The sequence below is a fragment of the Ipomoea nil genome, unplaced genomic scaffold (genome assembly GCF_001879475.1).
Source record: "Ipomoea nil cultivar Tokyo-kokei standard unplaced genomic scaffold, Asagao_1.1 scaffold1622, whole genome shotgun sequence".
In the NCBI taxonomy this organism is placed as follows: domain Eukaryota; kingdom Viridiplantae; phylum Streptophyta; class Magnoliopsida; order Solanales; family Convolvulaceae; genus Ipomoea; species Ipomoea nil.
The window spans coordinates 141535-160048 of record NW_017618050.1 but is presented as its reverse complement, the minus strand read 5'-3'; the positions used below and the strand labels follow the sequence as shown (position 1 = coordinate 160048).

The 18514-nt window shown below is 39.1% G+C and overlaps 1 protein-coding gene and 1 long non-coding RNA gene across 2 annotated transcripts; both read left to right on the top strand.

Moving 5' to 3' along the window:
• The first annotated feature begins 995 nt into the window (after window positions 1-995).
• Window positions 996-18112, top strand: LOC109191440. The gene is made up of 3 exons (XR_002055921.1): window positions 996-1005; window positions 13883-13886; window positions 17968-18112. It is a non-coding gene; the product is annotated as an uncharacterized LOC109191440 (long non-coding RNA).
• Window positions 14789-16160, top strand: LOC109191438 (phosphoglycerate mutase-like protein AT74H). Its single transcript, XM_019342110.1, has 2 exons — window positions 14789-15376; window positions 15534-16160. Exons 1-2 carry the CDS (start codon window positions 14881-14883, stop codon window positions 15977-15979), a joined length of 942 nt encoding a protein of 313 aa, XP_019197655.1. The 5' UTR covers window positions 14789-14880; the 3' UTR covers window positions 15980-16160.
• Window positions 18113-18514: the final 402 nt, after the last annotated feature.

Sequence of the window (18514 nt, the reverse complement as noted above, 5' to 3'; positions counted from 1 at the left end):
CAATCTCCATATGCTTGGTGCACGCATGAAAGATTGGATTGGCACTCATATATGTAGCTCCTAGATTATCACACCATAATTTTGGAATGGAAATACCCGGAATCTGTATCTCATGCAATAATGACATAATCCATAGAACCTCAGCACAAACATCTGCAAGAGCTTTGTATTCAGCCTCAGTGGATGACCTGGCAACAGTTCTCTGTTTCTTGCAAACCCATGATATAAGATTACTCCCCAAGAAAACAGCAAAACCACTCATGGATTTTCGATCATCAGGACAACCAGCCCAATCAGAATCAGAGAAAGCATGAATGTCTCTAGATGAGCATCGTCGTATGCGTAAACCATGATCAACTATTCCCTTAACATACCTGAGTACCCGTTTGAGCTGCTCCCAGTGTGATATGGTGGGAGCATGCACATGCTGGCATAACTGATTAACTGCAAAGGATAGGTCAGGTCGTGTGACAGTGAGGTATTGCAATGCTCCAGCTAGACTCCTGTACTGTGTGGGATCATCATATAGATCTGAATTGAAGGTGACACTTTTCGAGACAGAGATAGGTGTAGAAAGGGGTTTGCATTCAGACATTCCAGCCCGTTTTAAAATATCATTCATATACCATTGTTGAGATAAAATAATCCCATTGTCACTCTTAACTGTTTCAATACCCAGAAAAAAAATTTGGTTCACCAAGATCTCTGATTTTGAATGTAGCAGACAGTTTGGATAAGAGCTGAGACATAATACTCTGATCACTTCCCATTACAAGAATGTCATCCACGTACACCAATAGATAAACCAAAGCAGAGTCTTTAGAGTAATAGAACAGAGAGACATCTGTCTTGGATGCTTGAAAGCCAACCGATAGTAAGAACGTATGTAGTCGATTAAACCAAGCTCTGGGAGCTTGTTTTAACCCATATAGAGATTTTTTTAACAAACAAACATGATTCGGGAAGTTAGCATCAATATAACCAGGGGGTTGCTTCATATAAACTGTTTAAGCCAGATTACCATTCAGAAAAGCATTATGAACATCTAGCTGTTTGATAGACCACCCAGATGATAAAGCTAGAGATAGAAGGAGTCTTACAGTCGTAGGCTTTACCACTGGACTAAAAGTGTCGAAGAAGTCCTGACCTGGAACCTGATTAAAACCTTTCGCAACCAGCCTGACTTTATGCCTTTCAATAGCACCATCAGCCTTTCTCTTCGTATGAAACACCCATTTACAGCCAATAATATTCATACCTGCAGTGGGTGGAACTAGAGACCATGTGTGGTTATGCAGGAGAGCATTGAATTCTTGGTCCATGGCTTCACGCCACTCAGGATATTTAACAGCTTGAGAGTGACATGTGGGTTCCGTGGGATGCACCTGAGCTGCTAGAGCAAAAAGAGGAGCATCTGCGTTGCTGTGAGTGGCCATAGAGTGAGTACGGACATTGGGCCTGATGGACCGCCCACGTGGACGGCCTCGCCGGCGAGCAACAGGCTCCACAAGATCACCCGACGAGGCAGCCTGTCCGGGATCCATGGTTGGTTTGAATGAAGCAGGTAGCGGCGGTTCTGGCAGGTCATCATTGGACATGGTAGGAATAGGTGTGCTGTGACTGAGAACAGATTCCGCCCAAGGTCCAGAAAACGGAGTAGATAGATCCTGCAAAGAAGTTTTAGTAGCAAAGGGGAAAACTTCTTCATCAAATCTGACATGCCTGCATGTGTAAATCTTATTAGTATGTAAGTCCATGCATCTGTACCCCCTAAAGGACTTAGGATAACCTAGGAAGACACATGGAGAAGACCTGTATGACATCTTATGACGATTATATGGTCGAAGATGAGGGTAACATAAACACCCAAAGACACGAAGAAAAAGATAGGAAGGTGGGGATTTATGTAACAGGAGATGAGGACTGGAGTTATTTAATACAGAAGATGGCATTCTGTTAATTAAATAGACAGCAGTCTCAAAGGCAAAATCCCAAAATTTCAAAGGAACAGAGGCATGAGCTAGAAGAGCCAGACCAGTTTCAACAATGTGACGATGTTTTCGTTCAACACGACCATTCTGTTCATGTGTATAGGCACAGGATTGTCTATGTTGAATTCCTAATTGAACAAACAAAGAATGCAACTTTTTGTACTCAGCACCTAAATCAGACTGAATGGCCTTTATTTTGCAATTAAAGGACCGTTCAACGAGAGTACGAAATTTATCAAAGATGACATAAAGACCAGACTTTAATTTCATAGGGAAGAACCATGTATAACGGGAATAGTCATCCACAAAGATCACAAAATAACGGAAGCCAGAAGTAGATAAAGTGGGCGCAGGACCCCAAATGTCTGTGTAAATAAGATCTAGGACTTGAGAACTAGAGGAAGCAACACGGTGGAGGGGAAAGCGGGCAGATTTGCCTAATTGACACACATTGCATAAAGAATTATGACAACGAATATTATCACGAGACCCACTAACCAAACAAGAACGAAGTATATGGCTAAGAACACGGTTATGAGGATGACCCAGACGATTGTGCCAAGTGGAAACCGAGGCACGAGCGGAAATAAACGCTGACGGAGACGAACTAGGTAATGAAAGTGTGTATAGTCCCCCCGAACTATTGTCCCGAAGAAGTATTTCCTTGGTATTGATATCTTTCACAACAAAAAAGGAGGGGTGAAACTCAAAAAAGACTTTATTATCGGATGCAAACTTCTGAACAGATAATAAAGAATTAGACAAACGCGGAACGTGAAGTATATCAGACAATGTAAATGATCTAGAAGGGGTATTAAAAGAGGCATGGCCAACATGACTAATAGATAAACCCATACCGTCACCGACATGTAAAGTGTCATTACCAGTGTACTTCTCCGATGTAGAAAGAGCAGCGATGTTTGGAGTTGCATGATTTGTGGCTCCAGTGTCCGGAACCCAAGTATGAGAATTTGACGAGGTTTTAGCAACTAAACCATTCTGAAACACCAAATTAGCCTGAGAACCCGGAGCCCCTGAATATCGCCAAAAACAGTTGACTCCCGTGTGACCGAAACTTTTGCAAATTTGACACGGATCATTATAGCGCCAAAAACAATTGGCTCCCGTGTGACCAAAACGTTTACAAATTTGACACAGATCATCATAGCGCCAAAAACAATTGGCTCCCGTGTGACCAAAACGTTTACAAATTTGACACGGATCATCATAGCGCCAAAAACAATTGACTCCTGTGTAGCCGAAACCTTTACAGATTTGACACGGATCATCAAAGCCACATTGCTGACCTCCACGGTAATTAAGGTTGCCATCGCAGCGCTGCATCTTCTTGATTTTATGAATCACAAAACCCTAGCTAACTGATACCAGATGAGAACTGATTGTATTATATTTTCTGAACTTGATTACAATGAGACCAGATGATGTGAATATATAGAATAGAGAGTCACAGTGTGACAATGATAAGAAGTAGAGAGTCACAGTGTGACAAGGATAAGAAGTTCTAAATAGACTCATATACAAAGAGTCCTAATATGGACCAGCGTTGTTTGATACTCATCCTTACCTAATATGGTATTGAATTTTGACAAACGTGGCTTGATGAAATTACTTGGACACGGCAACGACAATAACATTTTTGCTTGTATTAAATTACTCGTATTTTATATACGTGATTCACAAAAAATATATGCGCACTAGTAATATTCATAGTTGCAGTATATAATAATAGTATATAATTTTTTAAAAATTTATAGTTGTAAAATTTATATTATATAAAAAGTATAGTTGTGATAATTTGAGTAATAATTATATACGGTTAATATTATTAAAGTAAGAATTTTAGATATATATGGTAAATTAATAAATATAATTATGATAACATTATATATATATATATATATATATATATATATATATATATATATATATATATATATGTTGGAAAATATAGCTTAAAATGACATAAAATGGCATGTTAAGTGGCTATTTTGTGGTACAATTATCAGTGGGTCCACTTCCGATTTGGGTCGGGTCAAAGTGGATTCAGATTCTTCGTAGTGAGACGAAGAGATTGATATATTGTACGCTCAAAACGGATAATGGGTGAATGAGATATTGATTCTCAAAGTAGACCCATTTGAGTTGGAAAATGAAGGGAAAAAGTGAGCTTTTGTCCCACATTGCTTTGGAATGAAGATTTTCCCCCCTTATATACAAGAGCTCTTTTGAAGCTTGTAGAATTGTATAACATAGAGGCTCTCTCGCGCGGGGGGGGGGGGGGGGGGGGTGCAAATCAAATTCCAACTAGCAGAGATTGAAAAAGGCTTGATTCAAGCCCGAGCTCGTGTGCGCCGGCACCTGGGGGCACGAATGTCGTCCGGAAATTCGCGCATAAGTTATGCCAAACTTCGGTATCAGAACCGAACCGAGAGGTTGTGGTGCACCCTACTCTCGTGCTACAAGAGAGCACGAGAGGGAGGTTGTGGTGCACCCTACTCTCGTGCTACAAGAGAGCACGAGAGGTTGTGGTGCACCGTGAGCACAACTCTCGTGCAACAGAGTCCACGAGAGGTGCAAGGGCCGAAACTGGATAAGGTCGAAAGTTGAGACCGAACCCTGTACGCTAACGGTCTGGAACCCGAAAGTTCTGACTGTTGAGGGGATTGAATCATCAGTTACGGAATTAATTGTCTATTAATTCCAATTTTGAATTCTGTATTCAATTCCCAGGTAGTGGCCTGCTGTTATAGCTGTTGGAAGGCAGCTTTAATGTCATTTTTAATTGCCATAATAAAGGCTATTGGCTCCTTTCAACCCTATATAAGAGAGGGTAGAGGCAGTAGAGTTTTACACACAGTATTACACAACACGAAAGTATAATTTTTCCAGCTTCAAAAATCTCTGCTTCTACTCCTTCTTAGCCATACTGTGTTCATAGCTTGTTTTGCTCGCCGGATTCCTTGTTTGAGTGCTCAAACATTGAATCACTAGCAAGTTTTATCCTGGGAAGCCTAGGCCACAACGCTCCTAGCATCTTTGGGAGGTGGCAAATAAGGTTTTAAGGAAAGAGTGCTCACTTGACTCTTGCAAAAACCCAACACCAAACACTAGCAAAATTTGTTCATCTTTTCTTCCTCTCTTTCCAGAAAATAATAGTCATTTTTATTTGATTATTATTTGTTTTTCTACCAACGGTTCCTACAATCTTAAAACCTTATACCTTGTTTTCCCGTTGGTTGTTTTCTCGAATTTCCTTGAAGAAATGGAGAACCCCGAGTTGCCTATCGTGAACAATGGGGAAGAAAATGTTGTTGAGAACAACAATGGAGGAAACGGCAACAATGTTGCTAATTCCCAAGCTACACCAGTGAACGTTGGTTCACAAGATGGTGGGAGTACTGAGGGATATATTCCCATGTCTCGAGTACCTTCGGTACCGAGTGGTTCGGCTGAAAAGCCGGAGAAGTTCACCGGTGTTGGTTCGAACTTCAAGAGGTGGCAACAGAAAATTTTGTTCTACCTAGCAACTCTCGGCTTGGCAAGGTTCTTGTCCGAGAAGGTTCCCGAGTTGAAGGAACAAGATGCACAATCCGTGATGGCAGTTGGCTATTGGAAGGATTCGGACTTCCTTTGCTGAAACTACATCCTGAATGGATTGTGTGACATGCTATACGATGTATATCGAAAGATAAGCACATCAAAAGCGTTGTGGGAAGCTTTGGATCATAAATACCGAAGTGAGGATGCTGGCTCAAAGAAATTTGTGGTTGGCCGATTCCTCGACTTCAAAATGGTTGATTCAAAAACTGTGCTAAGTCAGGTAGAAGATTTGCAATTAATCTTTGATGAGATTCGTGACGAGGGCATGGTGCTAAGTGAAGCCTTCCAAGTGGGATCTGTGATCCATTTGTTGCCTCGAGGTTGGAAGGACTTCAAGAACTACCTTAAGCATAAGCGAAAGGAGATGAATCTGGAGGACCTGATCCAGCGACTCAGGATTGAGGAGGGGAACAGGACGAATGATAGGAAAGTTCCTATCGTTGTTGGCGCTAAGGCCAATGTTGTGGAGCACGGTAAGAGCTCCAAGAGGAACAAGAAGGACACGCGAAAGCTAGGTCCGAAAGGTGGCGTTGCCAAGAACAAGTTTCCTGGTGAATGCTACAATTGTGGCAAGCATGGCCACAGAGCATCTGAATGCAAGGCTCCAAGGAAAAAGAACAAGAGTTCTGAAGCCAATGTTGTTGGAGATAGCAGTCAGAAGGAGGTCGAGATTAGCCTTTCGGCTATGGTGACCGAAGTGAACCTCGTGGGCTCAAACCCTCGTGAATGGTTCATTGATACCGGTGCAACCAGGCACTTGTGTGAGACCGTTGAGGGTGAAAAGGTGTGGATGGGAAACTCTGCTCTGTCTGCTGTGGAAGGCATGGGCAAGGTGGTTCTGAAGATGACTTCCAGGAAGGAACTAACGTTGAACAACGTGCTGTATGTTCCTGAGCTGAGGAAGAATCTTGTGTCTGGCTCTCTGTTGAACAAGCATGGCTTTCGCATGGTGTTCGAGTCCGACAAAGTAGTTTTGTCCAAGTTAGGGATGTTTGTTGGTAAAGGATATGTAACTGATGGGCGCTTTAAGCTCAGTGTAATTCCTGTTATCAATAAAAGCAAAGTTAATTCTGTTTACTTGCTTGAGTCTTCCAATTTATGGCATGGTAGACTAGGTCATGTTAATTTTAATTCTATGCGTAGATTAATTAGCATGGACCATATTCCTAACTTTAATATTGACACAAATAACAAGTGTGAAATTTGTGTTGAGGCAAAACTAACGAAAGTACCTTTCAAATCGGTTGAAAGGGAAACTGAACCACTAGAATTAATCCATAGTGATTTGTGCGATTTTAGATCGATACAAACGAGAGGTGGTAATAAGTATTTTATCACATTTATCGACGATAGCACACGATACTGCTATGTGTATTTGCTTAAAAGCAAAGATGAAGCCGTTGATAAATTCATTCATTATAAGAATGAAGTAGAAAACCAACTTAATCGGAGGATTAAGAAGGTTAGAAGCCCGAGGTGGTGAGTACGAAGCACCTATTGGTGACTTCTGTGCAAGTGTAGGCATAATACATGAACGTACGGCACCTTACTCACCTCAATCGAACGGTATTGCCGAACGAAAGAATCGTACATTGAAAGATATGATGAATGCGATGCTTATAAGTTCGGGCCTACCTCAAGATGCGTGGGGTGAGGCGATTTTGACAAGTAATTACCTTTTGAATAAGGTACCTCAAAAGAAGCTCGTTAAGACTCCTTATGAGCTGTGGAACGGTAGGAAACCTTCCTACCAGTACCTGAAAGTGTGGGGGTGTCTTGCCAAAGTTTTGGTGCCAACACCTAAGAAAGTAAAGATAGGTCCTAAGACGGTGGACTGTATCTTTATTGGCTATGCACATAATAGTAGTGCTTATCGGTTCTTAGTACACGAGTCCCATAATCCGGATGTACACGAGAACACGATAATAGAATCAAGGAATGCATATTTCTTTGAAAATATATTTCCTTGTAAGTCCAACGAGGGACCAAGTACGTCAAAATGAACGTTTGATGAAACTATGGATAATGATAGTGGGGAATCCGAGAGAGAACCCGAGCTCGAGCCGAGACGCAGTAAGCGGGCGAGAGTTGAAAAATCATTCGGTCATGATTTTCTTACTTACTTGTTAGAGTATGATTCGGGTACTCTAACTTGTTTATTGGAAAACGAACCTGATTTTCTATCTTGTTTGATAGAAAACGAGCCTCGAACGTATGTAGAATCCGTGACTTCTACGGAAGGACCAATGTGGAAAGAGGCTATAAAAAGTGAAGTGGATTCTATCCTACAGAATCACACTTGGGAACTTGTTGATCTTCCTCCGGGTAGTAAACCCTTAGGATCCAAGTGGGTCTTTAAAAGGAAGATGAAACCGGACGGTTCCATCGAGAAGTATAAGGCTAGGCTTGTAATCAAGGGTTACAGGCAACGCGAGGGCCTCGATTACTTCGACACGTATTCTCCTGTGACGAGAATAAACTCCATTCGGATGATTCTTGCCATAGCCGCGCTGCGGAACTTGGAAGTTCATCAAATGGATGTGAAAACCGCTTTCCTAAATGGCGAATTAGATGAGGAAATCTATATGGAACAACCCGAAGGGTTCATGGTTCCGGGCCAAGAAAGGAAAGTGTGTAAGTTAGTTAAATCGCTCTATGGTTTAAAACAAGCGCCTAAGCAGTGGCACGAGAAGTTTGACCATGCGATGTTAACTAACGGGTTTAAAATAAACGAAAGTGACAAATGTGTCTACGTTAAGGAAACGATAGACGGCTACGTCATTCTTTGTTTATATGTCGATGATATTCTCATCGTTGGTAGTAATGATCGGATGATCAAGTCTACCAAGAACATGTTAAATGCGAGATTTGACATGAAAGATATGGGTTTGGCTGATTTAATCCTCGGGATTAGAATCATTAGAAGACCTGATGGTCTCGTGTTGAGCTAATCACATTATATTGACAAAATCCTTGAGAAATTTAACAAGGATGATAGTCAAGTGGCTAGGACACCATTTGATACAAATATTCATCTAACCAAGAACCACGAAGAAGGTATTTCACAAGTGGAATATGCTCGGGTTATTGGTAGCTTGATGTATCTTATGAGTTGTACTAGGCCGGATATTGCCTATGCGGTTAGTAAACTCAGTAGATATACGAGTAACCCCGGTGCTATGCACTGGAAGGCAATAGTAAAGGTTATGAGATACTTGAGGTATACTCGTGATCTTGGACTGCACTACGGGAGATATCCCGCTGTACTTGAAGGGTATAGCGACGCGAATTGGATATCCGATATTAAGGACTCTAAGTCCACGAGTGGCTACGTGTTTACACTAGCCGGTGCAGCCGTTGCATGGAAATCCTCTAAGCAAACTGTGATAGCTAGATCCACGATGGAATCTGAGCTGATAGCCTTGGACAAAGGTTGTGAAGAGGCTGAATGGCTACACCATTTTATAGAGGATATTCCTAATTGGGAAAGACCGGTACCTCCAATATGTGTGCATTGCGATAGTCAAGCCACAATCGGGAGAGTACAGAGTCATATGTATAATTGTAAGTCTAGACATGTGAGTCGTAGACATAATACCATTAGACAACTACTCACAACTGGTGTTGTCTCGATTGACTACGTTAAGTCAAAAGACAATATAGCGGATCCGCTAACCAAAGGGTTAGGAAGAGAAGTTGTGGAGAAGTTGACACGAGGAATGGGTCTAATGCCCTTGGACTAAAAAAGTTCTATAGTGGATACCCAACCTAGCTGGCACCTAGGTTCAATGGGACAACTAAATTATGGAACGGAGCGCGTCACTGTGGGGGTCTCGGACTCCTTACCACTCCTCGTTAAAACAGTGACTCCCGCAAGAGGCTAGCATGTTAATGCTTTAATGATTCTTGAGTATGCGGGATACTCGAGAAAGAATCACCTATGTTAGAGAGAAGTGAGGGTCGCTTCAAAGGAGAATTGTTGGGCACAATTCTTTAGAAACTCTCGCAGAACCAGGAACGGTGACCCACGACCAAAATGGGCACACTCATGAGAGCAAGAGCATGGTTGGGAGATTTCTTTGTGAGATATGTCATTGTCTACACAAACGGCAGTCGGTTCAAAGACATCGCGTTCTACCGTACAGCCAGTAGAGTAAACATGTCTTCACGAGGGAAGGTTCAAAGGGTATAGTGACTCCCTACCTTATCCTATGCAGGGATCGACCGTTTGAACACAGTTGTTTCCGATTTCAAAAATACATCGAAAATCAATTTTTCATTCATGTGGGGGATTGTTGGAAAAAATAGCTTAAAATGGCATGTTAAGTGGCTATTTTGTGGTACAATTATCAGTGGGGTCCACTTCCGATTTGGGTCGGGTCAAAGTGGATTCGGATTCTTCGTAGTGAGACGAAGAGATCGATATATTGTACGCTCAAAACGGATAATGGGTGAATGAGATATTGATTCTCAAAGTAGACCTATTTGAGTTGGAAAATGAAGGGAAAAAGTGAGCTTTTGTCCCACATTGCTTTGGAATGAAGATTTTCCCCCCTTATATACAAGAGCTCTTTTGAAGCTTGTAGAATTGTATAGCATAGAGGCTCTCTCGCGCGCGGGGAGGGGGGGGGGGGTGCAAATCAAATTCCAACTTTCAGAGATTGAAAAAGGCTTGATTCAAGCCCGAGCTCGTGTGCGCCGGCACCTGGGGGCACGAAATTGGCTGGCCTTGCGGACATAAGTTATGCCAAACTTCGGTATCATTTTCCAACTGGTATAGCCACTTGGTTCGGGCAGAACCGAACCGAGAGCACAACTCTCGTGCAACAGAGTCCACGAGAGGTGCAAGGGCCGAAACTGGACAAGGTCGAAAGTTGAGACCGAACCCTGTACGCTAACGGTCTGGAACCCGAAAGTTCTGACTGTTGAGGCGATTGAATTCATCTGTTACGGAATTAATTGTCTATTAATTCCAATTTTGAATTCTGAATTCAATTCCCAGGTAGTGGCCTGCTGTTATAGCTGTTGGAAGGCAGCTTTAATGTCATTTTTAATTGCCATAATAAAGGCTATTGGCTCCTTCAACCCTATATAAGAGATGGTAGAGGCAGTAGAGTTTTACACACAGTATTACACAACACGAAAGTATAATTTTTCCAGCTTCAAAAATCTCTGCTTCTACTCCTTCTTAGCCATACTGTGTTCATAGCTTGTCTTGCTCGCCGGATTCCTTGTTTGAGTGCTCAAACATTGAATCACTAGCAAGTTTTATCCTGGGAAGCCTAGGCCACAACGCTCCTAGCATCTTTGGGAGGTGGCAAATAAGGTTTTAAGGAAAGAGTGCTCACTTGACTCTTGCAAAAACCCAACACCAAACACTAGCCAAATTTGTTCATCTTTTCTTCCTCTCTTTCCAAAAAATAATAGTCAGTTTTATTTGATTATTATTTGTTTTTCTACCAACGGTTCCTACAATATATACACACAAACTGAAGTTTAATGATGTAGCTTGTCAGATAATTTTGTTTGATGAGAATGATAATATAATACTTATAGCACAATATTTATACTAAGGGTTTGAATATGGACCAGCGTTGGTTTGATACTCATTCTTACCTAATATGAGATCAGATTTTGATAAACGTGGGTTGATGAAATTACTTGGACACAGTGCAACGATAATAATATTTTTGTTTGTACTAAATTAGAAATAGCAGTGGGATGAATAAGTGAATACTAGAAATCTAAGGAATAATGGAAATTGATGTTGTATTGTATTGGTTGGATCGATGGTGATTGGCGAATAGATTCTTCATTAATTCCTATATATATTCAACTGGGAGGCTTCCACACGTTAGTGGGTGGACCAGTAGGTGGGAACATTATATTTTGCAATTTGCATGCACACTTTAAATAATTGGACGCATTTAATTTGTCGGATATATAGGATGGTTTAATTTCGCTACGTTGGCAGCGACACTACTCACAAGTAGCATCCAGAAAACAAAAGAGTAGTGCGTACTTTACTGTTTTCAATCATGTCGTGTGGTCTAGATATTTGAGTTGACTTGGTTTAAGTTTGGTCTTTTGATCTTTGTTTTGTTGATTGATACCGCGAAATCACAGCTCAATATGTTCTTCAGATCATATCGCTCTGTCCCTTGGAAGATGCATGCTACTTCCATTCCTCATTTGCATAATTGCATTTCCAGTTTAATTAAAAGTTTTGCACCACGTCCTTTTCTTTTTTTTTTTTTTTTTTTTTTTTTTTCTGTAAATTACGTAGTGCAATATATATACTCAATATTTTTTCTTCGAGTAGTAGGTAATGTGCTTAAAATGTAGAGTTTTTACTTGCAGGATTTTTATTTTTATTTTTTTGGAAAAAAGGAAGGGTGAAATTTCAAGAAACACAAAATAGATCAGTCACCACCGACATAAGGAACCTCAATACAATCTTTATGGACACACGTCGCAAGTTTGGCGTTTGGACAAAAATACGTACAACAAGGCCAAGTTAAACTCTAAACCATAATTCTTCACCAGCTAGTCTGTCACTTAATTTTGTTCATGCAAAACGTGACAACATTTGACATTCCAATCTATTTTGATCTAGATTTTGCACTCAAAAATAATATTGTTCAGAATTCCACCATCCTTAACGTAAAAAAGAGGGCCATTGATCCGGCTAACCACATTGACAGAGTCACTTTGAATAACAGTATTGGTAAAGGCCATTTGCCACGCAACTTTGAGCCCATTAAAACAGCCCAAGCCTTAGCACGCAATCCCCAAGGTTGAGCTGGAAACCAACGATCCATTCTCCACAATGGTTCCTCAAAACACCATCACAACCAGCAGTGTGGTCCTTGTCTTTGCTACTCTCGTCGATGTTAACCGCGATCCAGTCATCTTCCGGTCTGTTCCAGCCAAGGAGAGTCCTCCTTTACAACCTTAAGGTTCTTGTGAATATTGTAGGTTTATTCTACTAGGATGTGATTGATTTTTTTGGGGTGTACTCAAAACCGTTCAACACAGTAATTAATCTCAATTGTAGACATTTTTAATGAGTGGATCATTTGACTTGGAAATTTAAAACGGCTCGTCTGCTCCATACTCAAAATCAATAATTGAGCCATTAACGTTTGGACAGTTTGATTAAAGATAAACAATTCTCTTCCACTCAATCTCATTTACATGTTATTGGGTTGTGAATAGTTGATTTAATTTAAGAGTAAATACCAACGGAGGTCCTCTGACTTTGGTGGCACTGCCACTTTTAGTCCTCAACTTTTAAATCAACCACTTTTAGTCCTCTTACCTTTTGTTTCTAGCCATCTATGGTCCTTCCGTTAAACTTGACCATCTAATGCCGTTTTCTCAAGGATAATTCAGTCCTTTCATAATTAATTTATTAATTATTATGTTTGCCGAGTCATACCGAGATATTCCAACGTCGTTTTGGCACAACCTTCGTACTAGCTTTTGTACGCCATTTTGATTCACGAGCTGGTTTTGTACACGTTCATAGCTGGGAAACCATTGTTTGACTATTCTGATGAGGAAATTAAACACAATAATTAATAAATTAATTATGAAAGGACTTAATTATTTTTTAGAAAACAGCATTAGAGGGTCAAGTTTAACGAAAGGACCATAGATGGCTAGAAACAAAAAGTAAGAGGACTAAAAGTGGTCGATTTAAAAGTTGAGGACTAAAAGTGGCAGTGCCACCAAAGTCAGAGGACTTCCGCTGGTATTTACTCTTAATTTAAAGTCTGTATATATGTGGTTGTGTTCACACGTACCAGCTTTTTGAGTATGGTCTATGTTGAGTGAGAGTGTAGTGGACGTAGCAATCTCTTTGATATTTTGTCCCCTTGGGATATGATTAAAGCAAAAAAGGAAAGGAAATTCATTTGTCATTCCAAGGAAATTTCATAACCCCTTTGACGGGTAATGCTTTCTCTATCGCAGTCTTTGTACTGGTCGTGCTTTTGAATTATTGACATCTAGAGCGCACGTAGTAAACGGACTTTTTTGAAAAGCAGAAAATTAAATATACATGGAGTACGTCTAATTAGCCATACTAGCATAATTCATTCACTTGAAAATATGAACAATATTTAACCTAATAACGTAAAACAATTGATAAACGGTGCGGATTACTAATATAATTCTAAGATCAAATTTAATGATTAACTAACTTTGGTATTAATAGACTATGTTAAATAAGAGCTTTGCACTTGCATGACTTGACTTGGATTTAGATTAGTTTCGCCCACACCCTGACCCGACGCCGTTGGTACGTGAGATTCAATCACTAATCATTCTTTTCAAGTTTGAGCCCTATGACCAACTGAGGTGTCCATGCGAGCTAAATTAATTTCACAGTGATAAGACTATTGGATGTTGTACAAACATATGGAGGCATTGCATTTGATTTTTGTCATTTATAAATAACTATTCCATACATTTCATTTTATGTGTCTTGTTTGGTTAATGAGGTCGACTTGACATAAGTTATTTTAAATTCAATTTTTTCATAACATGAAATTTAGTATTAGTATATAAATTTAATTTAATTTATATATTTAGAAATTACATTACAAGTACTATAAAACACAAAAATTTAAATTTAAAAATAATTAATTAACACTAATAAAAAATAAGAAAAGAAGAAATAGTTAATTTGATAAATGAATAGTAAACATGATAGGTAAAATATGACAGGTGGAGTACTTATTTGATAGTGCTGTATACTAACTATTTTGACTCTGTTTGGAGCATAAAAAAAGTTTTTAATATAATATTCACTAGCATTGTTGTTAACATCGTCGTCAATTGTATAGTAGATGGACCAGGACTATGTGGTCTAATGGTATCAGGGTTGGACTTCCATTTGGAAGATTATGAGTTCAAGCCTCAGTGGAGGCGTTATTGGTTCTTTGTGTTTCAGTAGGTTGAGAAAGTATATGAAAGTATATGAACAGATACTACAATGTAATAGAGCCAGTAACTTTCAAAAAAAAAAAAAAAGTATAGTAGATGGAATCAATTCTATATTATAGTCTTCTCCGGCCGTATGTATAGTATATATTGTTAAACGTACTAATTTAACCCCCGGTGCACGGCACGGCATGATGGAGTTGTATATATAGAGCTCCAAGTTAGGCAATTAAGGATACATAAAACACAACACATAAAGCAAGCTAGCTAGCGAGGTAGCGAATTGAAATTAATAATAATTATTTGAAATATAATTAATATGATGAGGAGCAACGGGAAGCATGAAAATGGCAGAGTGAAAAGCGAGGATCGAATTGGAAGCAGGAAATGGGTTCCGAAGCGCATAATTCTGGTGCGCCACGGGGAGAGCTTTGCGAACGCGGATGTAAAGGTGTTCAGCACCACCCCCAACCACATGATCAAGTTAAGCCCAAAGGGCATCGCCCAGGCCCGCAACTGCGGCCATTTGATCAAGCAATTGGTCTCCCAGGAGGATGATGAGGATTGGAAGGTGTTCTTTTACGTGTCCCCCACTGCCCGAACTGTGGAGAGTCTGAGAGAGATGGGGCTCGCATTCCCCAAGCGTCGGGTGGTGGGCGTCAAGGAGGAGCACGCCCTCAGAGAGCAGCATTTTGGCAACTATAATGACCCCCCAGCTATATACCGGATTAAAGATGAAAGAACCACCTATGGGAGGTTCTTTTACAGGGTTCCCGGAGGTGAAGCAGGCTGCGAGGTTTATGATCGAATTTCAAGTAAGTATAGTATTATATATTTTAAGCCCTGTCAAACAGAGCTTAGCTCCACTTTACTTTAATTTATAGCTAGAGGATCATATATATTAATTACTTCAATTCAATTGATCGAATTATATATATATATATATATATATATACATACATACGTATACAGGTTTTGTTGAAGGTTTGAAGAGGGATATAGACGCAAACAAGTTCGGGCGGGGGGTGGATGATGATGATGATCCGGCAATTCCAAGTGAATCGTCGCTGAACCTGGTAATCGTATCCCACGGATTCACGGCCCGCGTGTTTCTGATGAAGTGGTTCAACTGGACGGTGGAGCAATTTGAGAAGCTGAACAGAATGAAATCGTCAGAGTTTCAAGTGCTGCAGCTGGGGAAAGGAGGAGGAGAGTACAGCCTGGCTATTCACCACGACGATGCCAAACTCATGGAGTGGGGACTTTCAGCTGAGATGATTGAGGACCAAAAGCGGAGAGCCGCAGGGGGGGAATTGGAACACAAATATTGCCAATGGGACACCCACCGTTTTCTGCACCTCTTCAGAGATTCATCAGATTCCGAGGATGATGATGATGAGCAAAACGCCCGCAGTTGATCGAAATCCAGGCAGGAATTTACGTTGATTGTTGATGTGGTATTGTGGTGTCCGTGTCCCTATACCTATTAGCTAATAGCTGCTAGCTTCTAATAATAAATTTACCTGCTGCACTCTGCTGTTGTATCTTCCTTCAATTCACCCCTATTATTCAATAAACTTGCATCTTCAATTCATTTTATTTTAGAGCACCCCTATTATTCAATAAACTTGCATCTTCAATTCATTTTATTTTAGAGCACCCCTATTATTCAATAAACTTGCATCTTCAATTCATTTTATTTTAGAGCAATCCCAATGTCGTAAAGTAATGTAATGGTTACATGGATAATATATACTCCGTATTATTTATCAATACAATGTATTTCTTTTCTTTGCTTTTTTTTTTTTTAAAGAGATTTAGAAATTTTTTGAACCAAAAGAACAAATATCAATTACCTTCCCATGAGGATGGGTGATTCATGAGTTCCATGATACAGATCAACATGCGTTATAAAATATAATTAGACCTTCAGCCTTTAAAAAATTTCAATTAAACACATGAACTTAGTACAATTGTCCATCTAAGTCTTATTTACTATTATTTACTTCTTAACTCTGTCACCTACCACTAGGAGAGTGCAGCGGAGGAATCTAATCGGTTTGGATGAGTAGAAGCTCAAACTGTTCGGATTTCATATTTTATTATTTAATTAAACCCAATTATGTTTTTAAATGTATACTAACCTTTCGATTTTATGTTCCTTCAATTCGGCCGGATATCCGAATAGAATTCAAGCAGTATTCATCAGAAAAAGAATTAATAAATTTTAACAAAAGTCTTGAAAATTGAAACATATATCATATTTAATATTTTGTTTTCATATTTTCAAAATTCTAATAAAGTGTATACTCCCATACTTGTATAATCATGTACTAAATTATTAATATATAAGTATATTAGCAACTTATTAATTATTATACAAAACTGAAAATTTGAAATACAAAATTACTATGTAGTTTAATGGTATCCGGGTTGGACTTTCATTTGGAAGATTATAAGTTCGAGCCTCAGTGGAGGCCTTATTGGTTCTTTGTGTTTCAGTAGGTTGAGAAAGTATATGAACAGATACTACAATGTAATAGAGCCAGTAACTTTCAAAAAAGAAATACAAAATTACTATGAATAAAATCTACATATTTACAATTTTCACATTACAAAAAATTTAGAAGCCAACTACTAAGTACTAAGTAATAATAGTATCAAATTATCCAAATTTCAAATCATGATTTACAGATTCAACATTCATGATTCATCCACAAAATATCAAGCCATCAAGCTATTATCTATATATCCATTTCCTATTACATTCCAAAATCCAAAACCTACTCTTCTTCTTTGAAAAGTTGAAAAAATTAGTAAAGTAAATAAGCAAGTAACATGAAATAATTAAACACTAGATAATTATAAAGTTCGCTCAGTAAATTTCTTGTCCATATCAATATTTGGATTAAGGGCAAATCGCTACAACAATTCTGGGTGTAGCTAAAAAAAATGCAACATCATCATGAACATTGAGCAACATATCAGCTTAATCATTCTTTTAGATCATAGGTGGAAGCTTCATTATTGCCAAAGGGACAAACATACTAAATTTTTTCAAATAGAAACATTACCAAATTTACAAAAGTGCACAAGGAGCTTAAGGCAACAACTTACAAAGTTACCAAGCCTCAAAATAGGAAGTAGTGGGCAACATTACCATTTACCAGTGCAAGGGCAGCAACTAACAAGTTAACAAGTCTCAAAAACTGAGGCAGAAATTAGTTGCATTTGACAAGACAATAATAATTAATTAATTTGAGACACATGTAATATAAAGAATAAAATTACAGGAATTGTAGGCAGTGTAGAACCACTAGTCTTCCCACTTTCACCATCAGCACTTGACTCTGCAAAATAAGAATTACAAGAATGTGTAAAAAAAAAAATTTACAGGAAAGTGTAGGAAATGTTACTTTGTTCAAATCTCTCAAATTCTTCCAGATTTTCCTCACTACATAATGGGGTATTTTGGTAGCCTAAGCCAATCCTGAATACAAACCAAAGCTTCCACAATTTTTGGAGTTGATGAACTCCTAAAATGATCTAAAACCCTCAGCTCCTAGGTGTACTGAAAGCAAGATTCTGAATAAATATTTGAGATTGGTATAGGCGTATAGCTAGGACATCCCTAGCAAGTTTAGAAAGAATAGGAAAACTTTTATACTTAATCTTCCACCACCTAAATATATCAAAAGAGTTTTTCTCTTCAACTATTACTTCACTCAAGTAAATATCAAATTCAATCTTTTTCTTACCCCTACTTTCTAATCTTTGGTTTTTATTTTTATTGTTATTTTGGACTTCAACTTGGTCGCCTTCCCAGGCGAAGGAGAAGGCAAACCAGTTGATCGCCTTCTCCAAATGCGACCGACGACTGTCTAGTCGCCGGTGATTATTATCGAAAAGTGTAAGAAATTTCTTCAAAATCTTAGATAACATGTAATTATAGA